Raw genomic sequence first — 21,731 nt, 5'->3', positions numbered from 1 at the left:
TTGTTTGTTCTGTCTGAAGCGGCTTTCTGTACGAGTCACGTGTGTGTGTCACACAGACCGGAGATTCACAGAAACGTGGTCGCACCGCACTGCGTTCTCTTTTGTGTCTTATTACTCTTCAATTGTTTAAAAGCATTTGCAGGAATAAAAGTGTGGTCATTTAATGTAACGCTAGCCTAAGGATGATGAAATAAAACAGATGCAGCGTTAATTGCATTAAAAATATTTTTTAAATTAATCGCATACGTTAACGTATTAATTTTGAAAGTCCTAAATATAATATTACACTACACAGTCAGGCATATGTGTTTATATGATGTGTATGTGTGTGTATATATAAAGTGAAGTGTGTATTTTCACTTTTAAAAACAGCATCAAACAAAAAGTCACAAGACAAAACACAATATTTGCTCGGATTCATTTTGGGAAACTTAATTGTGAAGGATGTGTGTGTGTGTTTTGTGTACCTGCATCAGTGGTGCCGTTCGACATGGAGGAGTTAATTGATTCGTTGGTGTCTGGCCGTTTCAGGGCTGTGCTGTCTTTACTGTTCACAGCAGCTGTTCTGTTTGGGCTGCACAGAGACACAAGAATAATGTCAGTTTATTCCAGAATAAATGATGTAGCGATGCAAGACAGTGTTTGTGTGTGTATTGTAAGTGAGTCTGTGTACAGTTTTAATTTGGTCAGTGTGTTTCTTATGGTTTGCAGTAAATAGTGCGGGGGAGTGAGAGTCTGTTTATCTCTAAGCAGTATTGCTTTCACATTATGCAGTGTTACTTAATGTGTGTGTGGGCCGGTGCTACTATAATTTACTTGTGCAGCAGTATTTCAATGAGTTTTAATTATATATAAGTGTGTGTTTGCATGTTTTGTTTTGTTTTGACGCAGTATGTTTGTTTATGTAAGGCAAGGCAAGGCAAGTTTATTTATAGCACATTTCATACACTATGGAAATTCAAAGTGCATTACATGGAAAGGAATAAAAATAATCACAAAATAAAAGCAATGGTACAACAGTTATTCAAAATGCTTCACATTGAAAGGAATTAAAAATAAGCACACTATGGCAATTCAAAGAGCTTTGCATAGAAAATAAACAAAATAAAAGCAAGGGAAATTAAAACAGTCATAAAAGGAATTAAAAGAGAATTAGAGAGAAATGAATTAAAGTAGTAAAAAGATGATACATAGAATAAACTTCTCATCTGTGCAAAACACCGGTGTGTATCTTATTTTGCATATAGTTTTACTCTGACACTGTGTCTGTGGTGTTTATTCGGCGCGCCTAAGAATTCCACTTGATGTCTCCAATAGACACGATTTTTCCATAAAATCGGACAGGAGGAGCTCTAGGACTGACTCACAGGGTAATCTTGGGTTCATCAGTCCGCACCCAAAGATTTTTTAAAAATCAATCCTAAATGTAACTGGGAGCCAGTGTAAAGACCTGAGGACTGGTGTGATATGTTCATATTGTCTGGTTCTGCTCAGAACCCTGGCAGCAGCATTCTGTATGAGCTGCAACTGTCTTATGGTGTTTTTGGGAAGGCCAGTGAGGATTCCCTTACAATAATCCTCCCTGGATCCTTTCAGATGGTAGTATGCTGATTTAGTTATTGCTTTGACATGACTACTGAAACTAAGCTCTGACTCGAGAGTCACACCAAGATTCCTGACTTGATTTTTAGTTGTTTGACCCCTAGAGTGAAGATTTGCGTTCACCTTGAGAACTTCATCTTTGTTTGTAAACGCAATGACTTCAGTTTTGTCTTTGTTTAACTGAAGAAAGTTTTGGCTCATCCAACTGTTGACTTCATCAATGCATTGGCACAGGGAGTCAATGGAGCTGTAATCGTTAGGCGATAGGGCTAAGTAGAGCTATGTGTCGCCTGCATAGCTGTGGTAAGCGATTCGGTTCTTTTTCATTATTTGGCTCATTGGGAAGCATGTACAGGTTGAATAGGAGTGGCGCAATAATTGAGTATTGAGGGACTCCGCATGTCATGGATGTCCATTCAGACTTTTGGTCTCCTATACTCACATAATAACCTCTTCCTTCTAAGTATGACCTGAACCATTTTAGGACTATCCCAGAAAGCCTGACCCAGTTTTCCAGCCTGACAAGAAGTATGTTATGATCGAAAGTGTCAAGTGCAGGACTGAGGTCGAGTAGTACCAGAATTGATGTTTTGCCTGTATCAAGATTTAAACGAATATCGTTAATTATCTTTATGAGCTGTCTCTGTGCTGTGATACGGTCGGAAACCAGATTGTGAAAATTGTCAAAGTATCCATTCAGCTGATTGAAGACAACTTTTTCAATGATCTTGCCTATCAAAGGAAGATTTGAGATTGTCTGTAATTGCTCAATATTTTACTATCTAGATTGCTCTTAATCAGGAGGGGCTTGACAACTGCAGTGTTAAAGGACTTTGGAAAAATCCCATAGAGAAGTGAGGAATTTACCACTTCTTAGAGATCTGCTTCTAAGCAGTTTAACACACCTTTGAAAAAGGAAGTGGGGATTGTGTAATGTACACTACTTTATACTATTCAGCGTTTCAGTGTGGTGTGTTTAACTCACTCTGTGCAATGTTTCGGTGAGGTGCTGCTCTGATAAAACTCATCTGCGTCGTAAAACTCATCTTCGCTGCTGGAATAGGAGAAGTCAGGAACAGTGTGGGGCGGTACGTTCATGTGACTGGGAGAAGTCACGCTGCTGCTGGGAGCTGAAGCACCACTCCCTACAACCACAGGAAGGAAATTAAACCAATAAATGTGAGAATAAATATGAATGTGCTGAGGAACTATGACTAACCACACTCATTTAAACAACACCACAGCCGACGGTCAGTAAAGCATCTGTTATGGGTTGAGGATTTATGCGTTTGCATATGTGGCTGGCATGTGTGCTTCAAATAAACAGCATGGCCGATAAGCTCATCTACACGCTTAGTAATATACTACTAAGCTAATTTCACAAGCACAAGCTCTGATTGTTAAAAATGCCAATATGCCAGACACTCTGTACGCATCACATTGACAGTGTGAAATACACTTTTTTTTAGTTTAGGCCTAATTATTGGACCCAAAAAAGCAACAGATTTTTAAACTTAATTTAAGACAATGACTCTGCTTTTGCTGTTTGCCACAAAACATGCATATTCAATTAATCTTTAAAGAAAAAATTCATGCCCACCCTCAATGTCAATCACTCTTATGCAAATACTTAAATATCCACCAATGACATCACTCTCATCGGCCTCAATTCACTAATTACACTTTGTAAAAAAAAATATGGTCGCACTTTACATATTAATACTCTTCATGTTAATATGCAATTATAGAATAAAGTGCCACTAAATATGAATGAAAAACATGTAATTGTTTTATACATTTTATTTTAAAAATAATAATAAAAAATATTTTATCATCATGCATTTTATTCATTTATTTATTTTTATTATTGGAATAATTGAGGACATTAACATCTTTAAAACATCTTTAAAAAGGCTAATAATTACAATACAATTGTAAGTAGTTCAGGAATATAAAAACAAAACAGAAAATGGCTAGTAAGACACAATATACATGCAAATAATTGCGATGCTGTCAGGCTAATAAATAAAATGTTTGGTTGTGTTAAACTAACACTGTTCAGATGCTAAACTAAGTCCAATTAAATCAGCCCTGCCTACAACGCAAGCACTTTCGGCATGAATAGAAATGGAAATCCTGATTCACAGTCTGCACTTTGGAGCTCTTGACTGTTTTATGTGTATTTTCCTGCATTGCTGTCTAGAGTGCTACCGATCGGCTGTGTTTTTGCTATGCTCAGCTATTCATGCACTGCCTCAGCAGAATCTGGACTCTCTAAGCCCCTGTATCCAGCACTAATAGCAGTTAGGGGAAAACAGCCTGACTGCAGATAGAACAGCCTGACTACAGCCTGACTGCATCCCCACTGCAGCGGAATACTACGGGAATACTGCTTTCTACTCAGATTAAAAGGGGGCATTTTATATATATATATATATATACACAAACACACACATATACACACACAAAAAAATAAAATAAATGTACATACAGTGTCAGGGGTAATGTAATCAGATTATTTTTATTTTATTAAGTCACAAGTTAAGTAATGAATTACTTTTAAATTTACAACAAAATATGTGTTACTTTTTCAAATAAGTAGCACAAGTTACTTTGTTTTCCCATGTATTGTCCCTATGTTGAGAGAAAGTGGGAGTAAATGCAAAGGAGCTGTGTGCGCTGTATAAACATGAAGGCAATTGTAGATCTAGAGACTAAATGTTAGCATGCATACTCTTCCCACTTGCGCAAAAACAGATTCAGTATTCCTCAAAATAAATAAAAACAGTGGAATGCAAACTATTAAGCAAACCTGAATAATTCAAATGTAAAATAATACATAATTTATGTATTTAATACCATTTTATTAACTAATGTCTGTGCTGTTGACCTTCAATGATCCAATTCAACCATAATAATAAGCAAAAATGACAATAGTTAAACATCATTTAGGTTTCTTTTTTTTTATTGCTGAAGTAAGTGTTGAACTTTCTTCTCCTGTGTCATTTCACTTTTGGTGTGAAAGGGACTTAACTTTTTTTTTTCTAATATAATAAGTTTCCCTCCAGATTTAAGTGTTTACTTCCACAACTGTTGGTACTTCGTACCTGTGCTGTTGGGAGTGGGAGTCTGAAGGCTCCCCATCACCGTGACAACAGGGCCCATGGGTAAAGAAGAAGGCCTCTGTTCCGTTTTACACACCTGAGCTCCATCTATGGATGAACACACACCCGAAATATGCACACAATATTTGCAAACCAAATCTAATTTCCGAGTTTCTCCAAAAGGCGTTCAAAATAAGCACATACAACATTATTAAGGAATGAAATGCAGAGATAGAGAGAGAGAGAGAGAGAGAGGAGAGAGAGAGAGAGAGAGAGAGAGAGAGAGAGAGAGAGAGAGAGAGAGAGAGAGAGAGAGAGAGAGAGAGAGAGAGCGCTCACCTGTGGGTAGAGTGGTCTGCGTTGGCATGGCACTGACTACAGAGGGGTTGAGAGGAGTAGGCTGGAATACCCCATCCACTGGGTTTATAGTGCTCTGCAGAGAACCACAAACATGATACAAAACACAGCTCTCATAGGAAAACATGTTATAACTACACCCTCTCATAGGAGTTTTCGCTCTCAATGCCCAACCCAACTATCACAGAAATCCTCAGGGGAAATTAAAGCGCTGAATTTCAGTTACTGTGTTTAAAAGGATAGTTCACCAAAATATGACAATGTTGTTCTAAACCTGTAAAACTTTTCCTTCTATAGAAAACAAAAGAAAGTGTAATGAACTTATTTCATAGTGGCCAGGATAAACTTTTTCCTTTTGAGTTCGACAGAAGAAAGTCTTAGAAAGGTTTAGAAAAAACAAGGGTAAATAAATGAAGTAAATGGGTGATCTGTCCCTTTAAGGTTCTGAAAAAATTTAATGTCCATTTGGTTACTGAATAAGTGATATATTCAGACATTCAAAATATTTATTAAAAAAACAACAACCCCCATGTCTACAGTGGACTCTTCATTTCTGCGGTTTTCTTCATGAAACAGTAAAAATAACATTATTTATTGTTAAAGACAACATGAAACAATGAAATTAACACCATTTACACTACAGTTCAAAAGTTTGGGGTCAGAAAGAATTTTTTTTTTAAAGAAATCACTTCTATTTAGTAAGGATGCATTTGTGTTTGCATTTTGACCCAGAGAGAATTTTCTTTCAAACAAACTATTTTGAGTATTACAGGTTTTCTTTTTCACAGAGATGAACCTTACCCTCAGACCAATGAGGCCTACGATCAATCAGTTTAAAAAATAAATAAAAAACCTGTCCTAATTTAAAAGAAAACAAGTTGACAAAAGATTGAATACAATATTTGGTGATAATATAGCATAACGTGTAGATTTTGTAGGCGAGTCATTTTGACTGGGAACACCACAAGTGTAAATGTTCCATTTTTTACAAAATAAAAGCATTTCAAAACAAACATCCTGGGTAAACATTTAAGCATACTAGTGTAATAAACACTGCGAATTTTGTTGAATATTTAGCGTAAGGGTTAAATGGATCAAGATTGACAGTAAAGACTTTTTACATTGTTACAAAAAAATTTATATTCCAAATAAATGCTGTTCTTTTGAACTTTCTATTCATCGGAGATCCCTGACAAAATGGATCATGGTTTCCACAAAAATGTTAAGCATAAATATTCTTGAACACCAAATCAGCATATTAGAATGATTTCAGAAGGACCATGTAAAACTGAATACTGGAGTAATGATGCTGAAAATTCAGCTTTGCATCACAGTAATAAATTACACTTTAAAATAGACAACGATTATTTTAAATTGCATAACATTTCACAATATTGCTGTTTTTATTGTATTTTTGGTCAAATAAATGCAGCCTTGGTGAACATAAGAGACTTTCACTCAAGATCTCCTCTATATTATTTCCCTCAAAGTGTTCTATTACACTGAAAAATATGTCATATTATGGAGGTTACATGCATTACAAATGCCATTTCATGTTGTCTTTAACTATTTTATGGCCATATTTTTTCTACACAGAGACACAAATAATCATTGAGGCTTTCAAGAGAAAGATATGAATTAAATTAGTGAATCAGATTGTCCAACTGAGAAACCTCACAGCTGTGCCCCATGTCCATCACACTGAATCTTCTTAATATACAAAAATCACTATGTGTCAATCTCTGCCTTATGGTAACACTGAGCATCTGTCAGTCGGCACAGACTAGGATACGAAGCTATTAAGCTCTGTGTCCATGACGACAAGACTAACCCATAATCCCAAGTATTACACACTAAATAGGCAATGCAGGGGGATAAATAATCTCTATCCATTATGCACTGTGAAACACTGATATCACAGGACACAGTGGTGAGGTAACTCTACATGAAAACACACAAGGGAGAAAAAAAAGACATGCAGTGAAATGAGTTTGGAGGGGCTTTTCTGCACAGGGAATTTTAAAGGATTTAAAAATCACAATTTTTTATTGTTCTGAATGATCCGTGTTTTGTTGTACCCTAACAGAGGCTGCCGCTCTTAATTAAAAGCTCATTGGAGCAATTAGAGTTCAGCAGTAAATACATAAACACTAGAATGAGATTAAATCAAGAGGCAAAAACTCTCAGGTCAGCGGCAAAAAGACAGCAATCACAGACTCCGAGGGAAGAAACTCAAATCCCCACAATAGAACACAACATTATTTTTTTGAGTCACTTAGGTTTGCATTTTCAAACTAACTTTTTTTGCCCAAACTAGGGATGCACAATATTTCAGCCACCATTTCGGTATTGGCTGATATATGTTAATATTTAATGTTATTGTTATCATCCCGATAAGAAAATTTGGATGAATTTATTTAGTAATAATTGATTAATTGAATTTATTAATTGAAGCAGATAAATAATCCATTATTTACTTCATCTGAGGCACTTCAGATGCGCACTGTTCGCCATGATGGTTATTAATTGCATGAAATATGATTGGAATAACTTCAAAATAGGAAAATACAGTTAATTGGAATTAAGTGGCAGCACAAGTCTGTCATATAGGCTACATAAAACTATAATGAGAACATTATAATTGTGTGCTTGGGACATGGCTTTTAATGGTGACACTTGTTTATGTAATCAGACTCTCAAAAATTTTACACAAATTTGGATTTAGATTTAACGGGCAATATATCGGTTATCTGCTTTCAAATATAAAGAATTATCGATTAGTGTATCGGCCAAAACTTTCATATCAGTGCATCCCAAACTGGGGGGAAATATGAATGTTACATTTGTTTTTAGCCAAATTCAACTCAAACTAAAGAGGAGGGTTAAATGTAATTGGTGATTATGTCACTCCAGCACTAGCCTTGGTGGTTATTGATCTCATGAGAGCCTCTGGGTAGGTCGTAATAGACAGCATCAATTTGTCCTACATGGTTCAATAGCATGTATGACCATGGAAAATCAATGATAATTCTGTATGCAAGTATCTGTGTCTTTCACTATTTTGGTTCAGTCACACTGTCAGAGATATTTCTCTATTGCGGTTTACATTTGTTGTTAATTGTGGCCATAGGTAAGGACAGACCCAGAATTATCCAACAGGAAGAGTGAGAAAAATGATAGCAGAGAGAAAAAGAGAGAGACGTAGATGTGGTGGGCGGAGCCCTCAGATCAAGGTCATGCAAATCTCGATTCAATTTTACTGAAGAGAAAATGTGATTTCAGTTGAAGAGAAAACAGTAGCACTGTTTGATTTAGACTAGTTCATTGCTGAGGAATGTTAAAACTTACTATCAGTCCGTTTGAGTGTTGCTGTTCGTTACTTTGATCCTTCAAATTTTAAAAAGAAAACACAAATTGAGAAATAAGGCAACTCCACAGCTGGGAGAAAGCCACTGCTTTAATTTGAGCCAATAACAATGGTTACTTGATGAATTTTAACCTCCTGAATCATTTAGGCTACGTTCACACAGACAGCGTTTGGGATTGTCAACCATATTTACTAACAGGTCCATTCATAGTACAGCTTACACTAGTGAGCCAAATACTGTTTGCAAAAGTCAGTGAATTAAATGACTCAAAGATGACAACTTTTACAACACCAGATGGTCTAATTTTTTCATTCGAAACAATGTTTTTTGTCCAATTAAGATGCAAGTTTATCCGTCAAATGTTTAGGTCAACGTGAGCATAACCATATTTAGCACTGTAAAACAAGACTGACAACTATTTTCTGCTGCTGTGTGAATGTGACCTTAGTGTAGGAGAATCACCTCTCAAAACCATATGATACCTGCTGGAATGTTCATAATCTTGGCAAAATAAACATTAACAGGGTTCTGGAAAATTACAGGGTGGGCTGCACAAGACAAATATTAACACAGTGGGCAGACGAAACACAGGTGCATTCACATAATGAGCCTAAGAGTCAAGCGTTTTTTACCTTGGCAATCTGTAGTAGTACGATACAGTGTTTGATGGACTCTACCATACTCTAAAAAAGAAAAACAAGAAATGAAAATGCATTACACTGCCAAAATTAGATCTAAAATGCATTAAGAGGGTGAAGGTGCAGACACTCTTACACAAGTCGTGTCCTTCAGGTTCTCAATTTTCTGTGTATTGGACAATGAAGAAGAAAAGGACAGTTTCAGTTAGATTTCTCTTGAATTATAAACAAAGATGCACCTTTACAAAACCCCAAAAAAAAGCAGAAATGAAAGCCTGAGATCAAATGACTTTCATCCCCTAAATAGGCTTAAAAATGTGACTCTCTGGAGAATCTGAAGAATCTTTATCATTTCATTATGTGTGAACAATTTACAAAATGAAATTGGTATATGGAAATTTTAATATACAAAAAAATTTACATTTTATTGCAGATACCTGTTCCCCCATTCCATTCCAAAGCAATTCCATTTGCCCAGACAGCTTTATATGGATATTTCATTTAGTTCCTAATTAGTAATGATTGAAAATAACTCAATAGTTTATTTATTTTTAATAATGAAAATATGATAAAGGGGTCATCGGATGCAAAATTCACATTTATATGGTGAAAACCTCTTGGAGTGAGCAGTTGCTCATTATCATTTAAAGAGACATGCACCGAAACAGGTCGCAGGTGAACAGAGCTGTTTTTGAGGAGGTAAAAAGGGTGTTTTACACAAACAGGAATTTTAACCAAAGTATGTTACAAACTTTACATGAAGACCCTAAAGAATCATACCAACTTGTGGAAAATGGGCATCCGATGACCCCTTTAATGCCTTTTAAATAAAATATCACATATTACCAAGGCTGAAAATTGTCAAAATAAACATTTCCCTTTCTTTGTGTTTTCAGTTAGCAAGCCAACAGCTTAACTAGCTTGGCACAACAGATCAGCTTTTTCAATACTTTTCTACATTTCATTTGCATGACTTGGTCGATTAGCTCTTTTATTTGAAAGGTGGGAGGGACATCCTTAAATAGAGCCGCCATATTGGGCGTTTCAATCGCTCTCATTGTAATTAAATGGGCCGTCTCTGCTATATACTGTCTGACATAAGATGGACCACTGATGATACGGAAAAATGTTCATGTCTTACTCTGCGTGACTCATCTTCCTTACTGTCTTTTATCTTTTCATCGAAGAGCTAGAAGATGCAACGAAAACAGAAATTAGACAGTCATGTATGTGAACAATGATGCATCATTATGAGTCATAATGAGGTCTTATGATAGCCTTACTTTTAATTGGTCGATCAAAATCTGCAAATACGCATCCGCTTCGGCTAGCTTCTTGTCGAAGTCCTGAACGCTGGGAACAAATCCTGTTTCTGCCTCCTGCAAGTGAAAGTAAGAGGGATCAGTTTCAGTCCTATTCAAGTGTATAAAAGCTTTCATGGTGTCCTAAGCTGTCATGTTCTGCTTTCGAGAGGAACTGAACAGAACTGCTCCCTGCCTGTTCACATTTCTCTCTAACAGCTTTAACTGAATTACACAATTAGACAACAGGCATAAACAGAGATCAGACCCTGAGAGGGACTGAACTGAACTGCATACTAAAAAGAACAGGCTTTTATTGGTTCCTTAAAGTTGTTACTATATACCTACAAAATAAAAAAACAGTGAGATCATCCGGAGCACATTAAACACTGCAACAAGTTATGTCAGATGCAAAAGAACATTTCTAATCCCTCTTCAATGTAACTGATTCAAGCAATTCAAGGTTAAAGCAAAGAAGCAAAACTTTTGTTTTTATCCCATTTACACAGCTAGGACTATGTACAAATACTTTTTTTTCCAGCGCACACACACAGAACAGACATCTAGCAAATATTCACAAATTTTTTTTGTCTAGGTGATTTAAATGATTTCAAATCTAAATTTGATTTAAATTTTCAACAGCGTTTCTCAGAAATCGCTTACTGCACCTTTAAGTTATTTAAGATGATCAAAAAATTTGGCATGATTTGGCCATGATAATATACAATTAACAGATTTTTTCATGGATTCATGAAACCAAACAAATAAAGTAGGCATTTTAAAATAAGATAAAATGTATGCTCATTTTATTGTCCATTAAGTATATCACACATAAACCACTTTTTACAGCACATGCTATATGCCATCACACCCCTTCCATTACACATGGTTTCCTTTCTAAGCTCACATCACACACAAATTCAGAGAATTACACAAGAGAATTCACACTAAAACCTTAAAACAGCTTCCATGGAACCAACTAAGCAGTTTACATATTATTACTGTAAAACAAGTGAAATTTTATAAGAACAGCAAACCCCATTTACTTATTTTACATGTAGCATAACCACAACTATATCTAGACCTTTCAGGTAAACTTTCAGAAAAAAGACTAAAGCTAATAGCGGCTAGTCCAGGTGGTATTGAGGCAACAGCAGGCACAGGCAATGTTGGCAGTAGCCTATATAAGAGATTCCTGGTCTGAGGGTCACTGCCGTGAGTGTTGGTTCTTGTTGACCCTCGCAAAAGCCCCCACGGCGGAGATTGGTGGAACTGAACTGCATGGGAAAATGAAGAAAAGCCATGGGCGGCTAACCGTCGCTCAGAATTGTAAACAAAAAAAATAGGTCAAAGTCTACATAAGCGACGCAAATCCACGCAGAAATCAAAGGTTAAGTGGAATATCAGAATAAAATCATGTGATTCATTGAGTCGACTGCCAACACATGTATTTGGAAACACAAAAGCTTTTAATGAGAGTTTTGCAGCTTTAAAAATGAACTAAAGATCAAGTTCCACTCTGAATGCATGGCCTGATTGTACTAACCCACATGTCATTTGTGCCTGAATTATGGGAGTGTTTTTATGAAACATTCAGTCCTGCTAAAACGAACACCCTAAGCAGTAAAGGCAGAAATAATTAACAGCTGGAACAAAAGAAAGAAATATTGTGACAACTCGTAACAAAATTCACAAATGTATGTTTCATTCCTAGCATTGTCACAAGAGGAATATAGCAGGAAGATGCATAAACTAGTCATAGTTTAGTGAATACAATAGCATATACTTCTAAACTGTTGGCATAGTTATAACTAGCTAGTAGCTGGGGTTGCAGTAATGCAAGGTTGCAGGTAAAGTACACTCAACAGGCATATTACCTAGCCAAGTATTCATGCTTGCTTTGGAGTACCTTCGTTAATATGTTTCCGGCAAACTAGTACCTTAACAGCTACAGTGCTGCTCTTGTTGTTTTATGGTAAAATTGTGGGTTCGATTGTTATGGATTGTAATTGGATTCAATTCAATTCACCAAAAATCATGGAGAACAACAACAACAACATTAAACATTAATACTTAATACTCACACATTACAAAAATACATATGACTTCAAACTGTATTTAACAACTTTTTAACTTTAACAAAATTGTTGAACACGTTCTCATTAAACAGTACTGTAACCATTTCTAAACAGATGAAATATACGGGTCAAACTAATATATCATAACAAACAAAATAAAAAATTTGTAAGCACATTCCACAACACATCAGAGTGTCCACAATTTGCAGCTATGTTTGTTACCTTCAATGAGAAAGTAACAAAATGGCAAGAATGTTCCCAGGGAACTGAGCAATAATTAGCTACCAGTTAAGTTAAGGAACATATGCTTGGTCATATCCTACAAGCACCATAAACATCTCACCTCCCCGCAGCCCTGAAATCTGCTGTTTTGGCATGAACAAATTACCGAAATACCTTTTAACGAGCATTTGCGACCCTCAAAGAGCATTACATAATTATTTTATCCTGTGCCTGGCAGAGAAAAGCTGCGGCACGCTGAGAGCTACATGGTAGCTGTTAACAGGTTAACCCACAACTAAAAATACAGATTGTACAGACAGGAAGCTGTTCCCATTGACTTACTCCTTCAGTCTGACTCATAGCAGAAAATCTGAAAATCTAACACAACAGCAGAGAGAAGTATTTTAATATGAATCAACTGAGCAAGCAGAGGTGTATAGACTATCTTTGGGCATAGGCGATAAACCCACCAGTGACACATTTGAAAAGCAAACCCACAAGTCATGTGCTCTATTACGGCAACACAGACTGTACATGTATGATATGGCTGAGATTACAAATCAAAAGTCAGTAGAAAAGTAACTACGCATTCAACTGTGCCCCCTTACCCTCTCTATTTGCACAAACAAATGCTTCCCTACTTTCATAAACACACACACCCACTCCTACCTGTACACACTCATACACAGAGTGTGACCCATTTAACGCATCAGTAAACTTTAACAAAACAAAGATACTCACTCGGTTCTTGCCACTGCAGGACATTCCTCCACAAAACTGATCCAAACTCAGAGAAACACTTACGTTATTAGTCCACACACCCTTTCCTGTAAGTTCCCCCTCTAGAGGAGGGGCATATAAGGTGAACAAGTACCTATTGGCTAAGTCGGTTGAACTCAGAGCCGTTCTATAAACCACCCTTGACCAGGAAGAGGACTTCCTCATAAGAAAAAAACGCAGAAGAAAAAGTAACATTAACCTTACAGACTGTAGAAAACATTGCTGTGATTGGATCTGCCATCTGCTGCACAGGGGCTGCCTGAATAAGCAAAGCTGTGATTGGCTGTCGGAGATCATGTGACCGGATAGCTGCACAGTGCACACACTCTGCAAGTAGGTACACGCAGTTGCCAGTTGCCAGTCAGCAGGTTTTTTAGTTTTTTGTTTTTTACATAGAGCTAAGGTGGAAATGGAACAGAGAGATCTTCGAGGGGAAAGGATGAGGCAAAGAACACAGAGGTAGAGGACAAAAGTGAGCCTGCAAATTAGGAAATTATTTACAAGAAATTAGGGAAAAATTAAGCGAGAAATGCAAGTAAAAATGCATGCTCGTCTCAGCCTGTCCTGGTTTCCACCTTCGGTGAATCGGTATGGAGAAGGTCTACATTGCCAAGTGCATTCAATACCCTCAAAATCTCTTTTCAGGCCTTTTTTGTAGTTTTCAGATTCTTAAAAAAGCTAATATTTCACAAACTCGAATTAAAAACATTTTATGTTTTAATAACAACAGTCAAAAGGGAGGACACATTTCCGTGCTTGAGGAAAATGACATTCCTTTGACTGACCATGCTGTCACAATTGACAGAAAAATACAGAAATGTATCAACACAGAATGTCAATTTCTTATTGAAACAGAAAACTGATGCATACTCATCTTCTAAATAAATCAAAAAATGACATCATAACTTGGAGAAACCAGACTCGAGGGATTGCGCCATTGATGAAAATGTAAAAAAAAATTCCATTACTTCTTATTAAAGGTTGTATCAGTGATTTCAGGCCCAAAAATAAATGTCTAATCTTTCCTAACGATCCGCTAGCTGCCCGCCCCATAAGCATGCCGTCCAAAAACCGCGTCTCTGTAGGCAGCCTAGGCTCTGAGATCTGCACACAAAAACAAATGTGTACAACCACCACTCAAAACCAAAACAAAGTGTTCCAACCAATCACTGACAGGGGCGGGTGTTGTGAGGTTTTGCGCTCGTGCACGGCTGGATGCGAAATCGGAGGAACACCCGCCCCTGTCAGTGATTGGTTGGAACACTGTTTATTTTGGTTTTGAGTGGTGGTTGTACCCATTTGTTTTGGTGTGCAGATCTCAGAGCCTAGGCTGCCTACAGAGACGCGGTTTTTGGACGGCTAGTTTATGGGGCGGGCAGCTAGCGGATCGTTAGGAAAGATTAGACATTTATTTTTGGGCCAGAAATCACTGATACAACCTTTAAATTTCATTACAAAATTCTTCTTAAACAGTTAGGAGTTGGTAAAGGCAATACATTTTTTAAATTCATTTTTAAAATAGATTTTTTAGTTTTAAAACATTGTAAAAAAACAACAACAAAAAACAATACTAATATTACATAAAATATTAATAAACTTGTACTTTACAGATCTTAGGAGTACATCACAAAGCACAAAGTTGCCCTCAAAATGAACAGACATGAAATAAAAGTCACAATACATCCCCCAAAAATCGAATGAGGTCTAAGCATATTATAGAGAAGATTCTTTACTTGACTCAGATGTAATCATGATACATGTGGCTCTTACCTGCTGAAGGGTGTGGCGTAGAATCGTCCCCTCTAAGGCATGAATCCACTTCTCCCGCTCGTCTGCGTCACGGGCTGAGGGGAAAATATCCAAAAACACATCCATTAGTAATAAACAGACAGACCGCAAACACACGGCGCATGAAATGGAGAGTGGAGAATGACTCTGCCGTGGAACTGTCAATGTGACAACGGTAACTACAGCTCTGTTATCGTATCCGGCTTTCCTTAACGAAAACAGGTATAGAGTGCCAAGAAGACAAGACAGGGTTGTAGCAAGTTAAACAGGAAATTAAACACACAAATTAAAGCCTATCCTCTTGAGTAAAGAAAAATGGTAATGCTCATAATGGAGTTTCTTGTAGAAAAGAGGAATACAATTTCAGGACTAAAAAACACACACAGCCTCTGCACTTCAATAGAACTAATCAAGCGTAAAACTATAAAGTGTACCATTAAAGGAATGGCTGATAAAGAAAAGTCTTCATTCATGTTCATATATTGTTCAAAACAATATTACATTCATTCGGTATCTCACTATGGGAACGCCTCTGGGCGTGTCCGATCGCGGAAGCACCAATAACATCATGTCTGCCAACTATGGCAGACCAATCGCTGCAGCGATCAGGGAGTCCCGGCTCCCTGTATATAAACGCAGCTACCTGCCGTTTCGTCATTCTCGTTCTCTTCCCCGTGGAAGATTTCGGAAGCTGTCCTAAGCAGACTTTGGGAACTATTTGCTTAACAGTTTTCAGACGGAGCTGATAGGTAACGTCCCAAACGCAATATTTTCCTTAGGTCGTTGAGTGACTTCGTCACTTAAGAGTACGATAACTAACGTGTCAAAACGAGTTTTCTTACTCTTAAGTTCTCTTAAGAGTCTTTTTCCAAGTTTTTCTGGGCGGTTACCACGCACCAAAAGGATAAGGAAAACGATAGCTCTCTAATCGCAGCACAGCTCCGTACCAGTTGTCTCGTTGGGTGAGAACGAATAGAGTGCTAGCTCCATCATGGCCACCGCGATAGAACCGGAGAGCCCTGGAGGAAAAGGTCGCCCTCCACATCCGTGTGTTTGTGGAATGTGGATTTCTGCTAAGGATGCACACGGCTTCTGCATCTCCTGTCTGGGTGCTAAACACATGCAGGCAGCGCTGTCCAACCCCAAGGGATGCCCGCACTGCGCTACGCTCTCGACTAAGACCCGAGAAAGAAGGCTCCGCGTGGCAGTTGGTGGAAAATCGGACCCATGCCTCTCTGCTTAACCCAGAGAGGAACCCATGGATTGTCCCCGGACCACCACCTCATGGGCAGAGATGATGGAGAAGGTGTCACCAATCCTTCCCCCGCTGTTCGATGATCCATTAGCAGGTGAGGAAGATGACGATGATGAAGTGTTGTCGAACACCCTTCGATGACGAGGACGACGACGATGAAGATGCCATTCTTCCCCCGAACCAGTCTAGGCCGCCGAGTGCACAGGATGAGGGTTCACCCTCGCCTGTACAGACAGATTCAGATCTAATCGAGGTCTGTCGCAGGGCCGCGGCTAGATTATCGATCGACTGGCCATCCCAACAGGCAGGTCAAGGGGCTGAAAGAGACCTGTACGATGGAAAGAGACTTCCGTCACGTCTCCCGCCAGCAAGGCAGTTCATTCCGGCCGTCCCGGCCTGTGTGACGGAGATGAAGAAGTTTTGGGACAAGCCTTTTTCACATCGAGTGCCCGTCAAGGGTTTCTCGAGGCTTGATGTTCAGGGAATGGAGGATCTAGGGATGGCGGATCCTCCCCCGGTGGAAACTTCGGTTGCAAATCACTTGCACCCGGGCCGCAGGGTGGCGCTCTCTTCAACCGGAGCGTCGCTGCCAGGGAAAACAGAGCGCTTCGCCGCCTCTGTTTTTCAAAAGATCTACAAATCAACTGCACTGTCCGTCCGTGCTTTGAACGCGTCATCCCTCCTTACAACCTATCAAGCAGAGCTATTAGAGGAGATGGGTCTTCAACTGGACTCCGGATCTCCCAATCCAGTGCTCTGGGAGGAGATATGCGTCATAGCAGATATGAACCTGCGCACGTCCCGCGGAGCAGTTCATAGTTGCGGACGGAGTATGGGCTTAGCAGTTGTGGGTGAGAGATCGCTGTGGCTGGGTTTGTCAGGGCTCTCTGAAAAAGAGAAAGCAGAGTTTCTGGATGCCCCTATAGATCCAAAAGCCATGTTCGGCGCGACGGTAACGGCGATGCGGCAGCAGTGTGACCTGCGGAAGAGGGAGGGAGAAGCTTTCCAGGTCTGTCTCCCAAGAAAGCCGGCGGCTCTGCCTTATCACTTGAACCGGCCGAATTTCAGACCGTCAGGCCGAGGAGGGCATTCAGATTATCAGCCTTCCCGCTCTGCTCCACCACAACAGCCGGGCAACGCGGCCCCACAGCCAAAACCCGGTTTCGTTAGACCTAAACAGCCTTTCGCGGCCGCAGCAGCGAAACACCGATCGCCCACCCCCCAGGGGAACAAGAAGAGGCGGTCGACCTGATACATCAGTTCAGCATCAGGAAGGGTTGGGAGACAGCACCCAGGGTTTCTCTGTCCCATCCCTTCAGAACGATTCCTCTCTCCCTCCCGCGGGGAAAAGGAGAAGGAATTCAGAGGTGAAATGTGTTTGTGTGGACAGTTCAGAGTCCAATGCGTGCGGGAATGCGGCCACTGTTCTGCGAGTGCCCCCCAAGAGATCGTCTCCCCCTCCACCTTCGAGGTCTGTTACGAGGGAAGAAGGTCTAATGTTCACAAGCATTTTTTCAAAAATAAATTTTCCTCTGACGCATCCAGGTCAAAGACCGAGGGCGCAGAATGTGAAAAAAAGAGAAAAAGATCACAAAAGAATAAAACAATCACAAATAAAGACCAATATAACTCCGTCTCTGGAGCGGTCTTCCCCATCTTTGCCGCTAGAGTGTGCTGCGGCACCTCTAGTGAGCGAAGATGAGAAGGGCCCACTCGCTGCTCAGACGGTGAACCTGGGTATTAACCACCGTAGAGAGGGGATACAGGCTTCAATTTGCTGTAAAACCTCCTCTGTTCAACGGAGAGGTAATTTCAGTGGCCAAAGGGGAAGCAGCTCTGGTTTTAGAGGAAGAAATAGCCTCTTTAATGAAAAAGGGAGTGATAAGAGTGATTCCAACAGAAGAGAGCCACAAGGGTTTCTACTCCCGTTATTTTGTGATTCCCAAGAGAGGGGAGGTCTCCGTCCCATTCTGGATTTACGGGTCCTCAACAGACACCTCAGAAAATACAAATTCAAAATGCTGTCTATCAGAACGTTGTGTCAAAATATTCTGCAAGGAGACTGGTTCACCTCGGTGGATCTCCAGGACGCATATTTTCACATAGATATTTTTCCTGCTCACAGGAAATATCTGAGGTTCGCCTATCAGGGCACAGCATACAGTATACGAGAATACCATTTGGCCTAGCTTTAGCTCCTCGGGTATTCAACAAGTGTGTAGAAGGAGCCCTGACTCCGTTGAGGAGATCAGGGATAAGAATTATCATCATATCTGGACGATCTGCTTATCTGTGCGCCTTGCCGACGGCAGGCAGAGAGCGATACACACACACTAGTGACGCATCTGGAGAGATTAGGTTTCAAGATAAACCAAGCGAAGAGTGGTCTATCTCCGTCTCGGGAAATAGTCTACTTGGGTCTCAGGTTGAATTCTGTGACGTTTCGAGCGTTCCTATCAGAGGATCGCATCAAGACTTTTCACAGCTGCCTCTCTCTTTTCCAACGAGGGAGATCAGTCTCTTTCAGGATGTGTCTTCGGCTACTAGGACTGATGGCCTCAACTGTGTCCGTGGTTCCCCTGGGGCTGTTACGAATGAGAGATTTTTCAGAACTGGACAGTGTCACAGGGCATTCGCCCCGAGAGCCGCCTCAGCCACAGAGTGTGCGTCTCTCCAGAATGCACGAGCACTCTCTGTCATTGGAGAGCCCCGTCTTTTCTCAGGACAGGATGCCCTCTGTGTCCGATCGTACTGAGAAAAGTGGTGACAACAGATGCATCTCTCACAGGCTGGAGCGCAGTGCTCGAGGACAGTGAGAGGAGTTTGGTCTCCCGCACTGAGAGAGAAGCACATACATTTTCTAGAGCTACTGACAGTGTTTCTAGCTCTGAGACATTTCGTGCATTTTCTAAAGGATCATCACGTATTGGTCAGGACAGACAATACAACGGTGATAGCCTACATAAATCGGCAGGGAGGATCATCACGTATTGGTCAGGACAGACAATACAACGGTGATAGCCTACATAGCTCTCTGGGCCTGGCCCGTGAGAGGTTGAATCTGAGTGCAGCCGGACTACCTCCAAAAGTTATTGAGACGATTCAGAACGCTAGGGCGGCCTCGACTCGTTCTTTATATAACCTCAAATGGAGAGTTTTTGAGGAATGGTGCGCAGATAAGAACATTGTTCCGTTCTTGTGCTCTGTTTCGGATGTGCTGTGTTTTCTTCAAGACCTCCTGGATAAAGAGCTTTTTCCACGGTGAAGGTTTATCTGTCCGCTATATCGGCATGTCATGTGGGTATTGATTCAGGTACCATTGGCCAACACCCTCTAGTCTGTCGTTTTATGAGAGGTGCACGTAGGCTACACCCAGTGTCAAAGACGCTGGTCCCGCCATGGGATTTTTCTTTGGTCCTGAGCGCGCTCTCAAAAGCCCCGTTCGAGTTCGCTTTAAAAACGGCTCTGTTACTTGCTCTTACAACAGCAAAGAGGGTGGGTGAACTACAGGCGTTATCAGTTCACCCTTCATCTATGAAGTTCGCTACGGGTGGTCAAAGAGCTAATTTTAGAACGAACCCGGCGTTCGTGCCTAAAGCATAGGAGCACGCGGATACCGAAAGAGCAGTGGATTTGCCAGCTTTTCATCCTCCTCCTTTTTCTTCTCCAGAAGAGGAGAGGTTACACTGTTTATGCCCGGTTGAACACTGTACAGTTATGTACAGAGAACCCACACATTGCGTAAGAGCAACCAGCTATTTGTCTCATGGGCTGACTCTTACAAGGGAAGACCTATCTCCCGTCAACGCCTTTCCCACTGGGTGGTGGAGGCTATCGTGTTATGTTACAAAAGCATGAATATAGAGCCCCCAGTAGGACTAAGAGCGCATTCTACTAGTGGGATGTCTACATCCTGGGCTCTATTTAAGGGGATTTCTATTCAAGAAATCTGCGCAGCGGCCAGATGGTCCTCTCAGCACAAATTTATTTGTTATTATAGACTGGATGTTACGGAACCCTCTCTGGCACACTCAGTTCTGGGAGTAAGTAGTCAGGGGGTATGAGATTGTTTTAATAAAGGGGGCACCTGTCCCCATATTATCCTGTTTCTAACCGACTGGGACAATGATTCAGTATACTTTATATCCCCTCTTCTTCAGTCTGCTTCGTCAGCATATCGGCAATACGGGAGTTGTCTATATCCCATAGTGAGATACCGAACGAATGTTAGAAAGAGAACGTTAGGTGACTGACGTAAACCCGGTTCTCTGATAACATCGAGTGAGGTATCTCACAACATTGCCCTCCTTGCCTATTCGCACGGAGAAGAGATATGCGGAGAATGACGAAACGGCAGGTAGCTGCGTTTATATACAGGGAGCCGGGACTCCCTGATCGTTGCAGCGATTGGTCTGCCATAGTTGGCAGACCTGGTGTAATAGGTGCTTCCGAGATCTGACACGCCCAGAGGCGTTCCCATATTGAGATAGCTCACTTCATGTTATCAGTGAAACGGGGTTACGTCAGTAACCTAACAATTTTATTCCTTCTATTGAACTTTCTTCAAATTGTTTACCTGATACTCTTGCAAAAAATAAGATTTATGAGCTTGAGTAAAGAAGATGATTTTCAGTAATTACTTAAATTTGGTCTGTTTCTCAAAAAAAGCTATCATGTGACATTAGAAGACTTCAAATAAAAAGAGTTTTTTGCTCCTTTTAGGAGCTTGAGAGCCACTATTATCCATCCACTTTCTATGTAAAAAACTATATGAAGATTCCTTAAAACATCTTCTATGCTCCATGACAGAAAGAAAATAATAAAGCATCAAATGAAGAGAAAGAGTAAATTGTAAAAAATGTAGCCTAGTTCATAGCAAGTGGCAAATCAAACCTAAGGCTTGATCTGATGTTTGGGATGAGAAGGTACCACACAAAGTTCATAAACAGATATTAAGACTAAATCTCTCTCTGTCTAATAGCCATTAAACATACATTTAATCATTTCCCCAGGGACGATCTGAAAAACAGCACTGACAACACGAGACACTTCGATGGATGAAGGGTGCAAAGCTCGGCAGAAAATCTAAAATCACAACTCAAACCCCTAATTTGTTTGTATAGAGCAACCTTATAGATGATATAAAAACCTTTAGGCAGAGCAGCGTTACACATAGACTGAATCGGTTAATAATCAATACACATTAGACAGAAATAGCAAAAAACACAAGTAGATTAG

General features: G+C 40.0%; 1 protein-coding gene across 7 annotated transcripts in view; it reads right to left on the bottom strand.

Annotated features, from left to right (window-relative positions):
- Nucleotides 1–21,731, bottom strand: part of osbpl9 (oxysterol binding protein-like 9) — a 38,115-nt gene that overhangs the window by 8,341 nt on the left and 8,043 nt on the right. For 2 of the 7 annotated variants that reach the window (XM_077222880.1, XM_077222883.1), the window contains 10 exons: nt 15,221–15,294; nt 10,353–10,448; nt 10,211–10,258; nt 9,206–9,235; nt 9,064–9,114; nt 8,412–8,450; nt 5,046–5,139; nt 4,710–4,814; nt 2,588–2,747; nt 468–574 (listed from right to left, as the gene is read on the bottom strand). In XM_077222880.1, coding sequence (XP_077078995.1) covers nt 468–574; nt 2,588–2,747; nt 4,710–4,814; nt 5,046–5,139; nt 8,412–8,450; nt 9,064–9,114; nt 9,206–9,235; nt 10,211–10,258; nt 10,353–10,448; nt 15,221–15,294 — 804 coding nt within the window. Of the gene's footprint in view, nt 1–467; nt 575–2,587; nt 2,748–4,709; nt 4,815–5,045; nt 5,140–8,411; nt 8,451–9,063; nt 9,115–9,205; nt 9,236–10,210; nt 10,259–10,352; nt 10,449–13,411; nt 13,629–15,220; nt 15,295–21,731 lie in introns of those variants that run through there. The other 5 variants (XM_077222882.1, XM_077222885.1, XM_077222878.1 and 2 more) reach the window with 4 other exon arrangements.

This window comes from Siphateles boraxobius, unplaced genomic scaffold (genome assembly GCF_051911475.1).
Source record: "Siphateles boraxobius isolate OS27281-9 unplaced genomic scaffold, OSU_SipBor_1 9, whole genome shotgun sequence".
NCBI lineage: Eukaryota > Metazoa > Chordata > Actinopteri > Cypriniformes > Leuciscidae > Siphateles > Siphateles boraxobius.
This window is presented reverse-complemented; position numbering and strand designations above follow the sequence as displayed.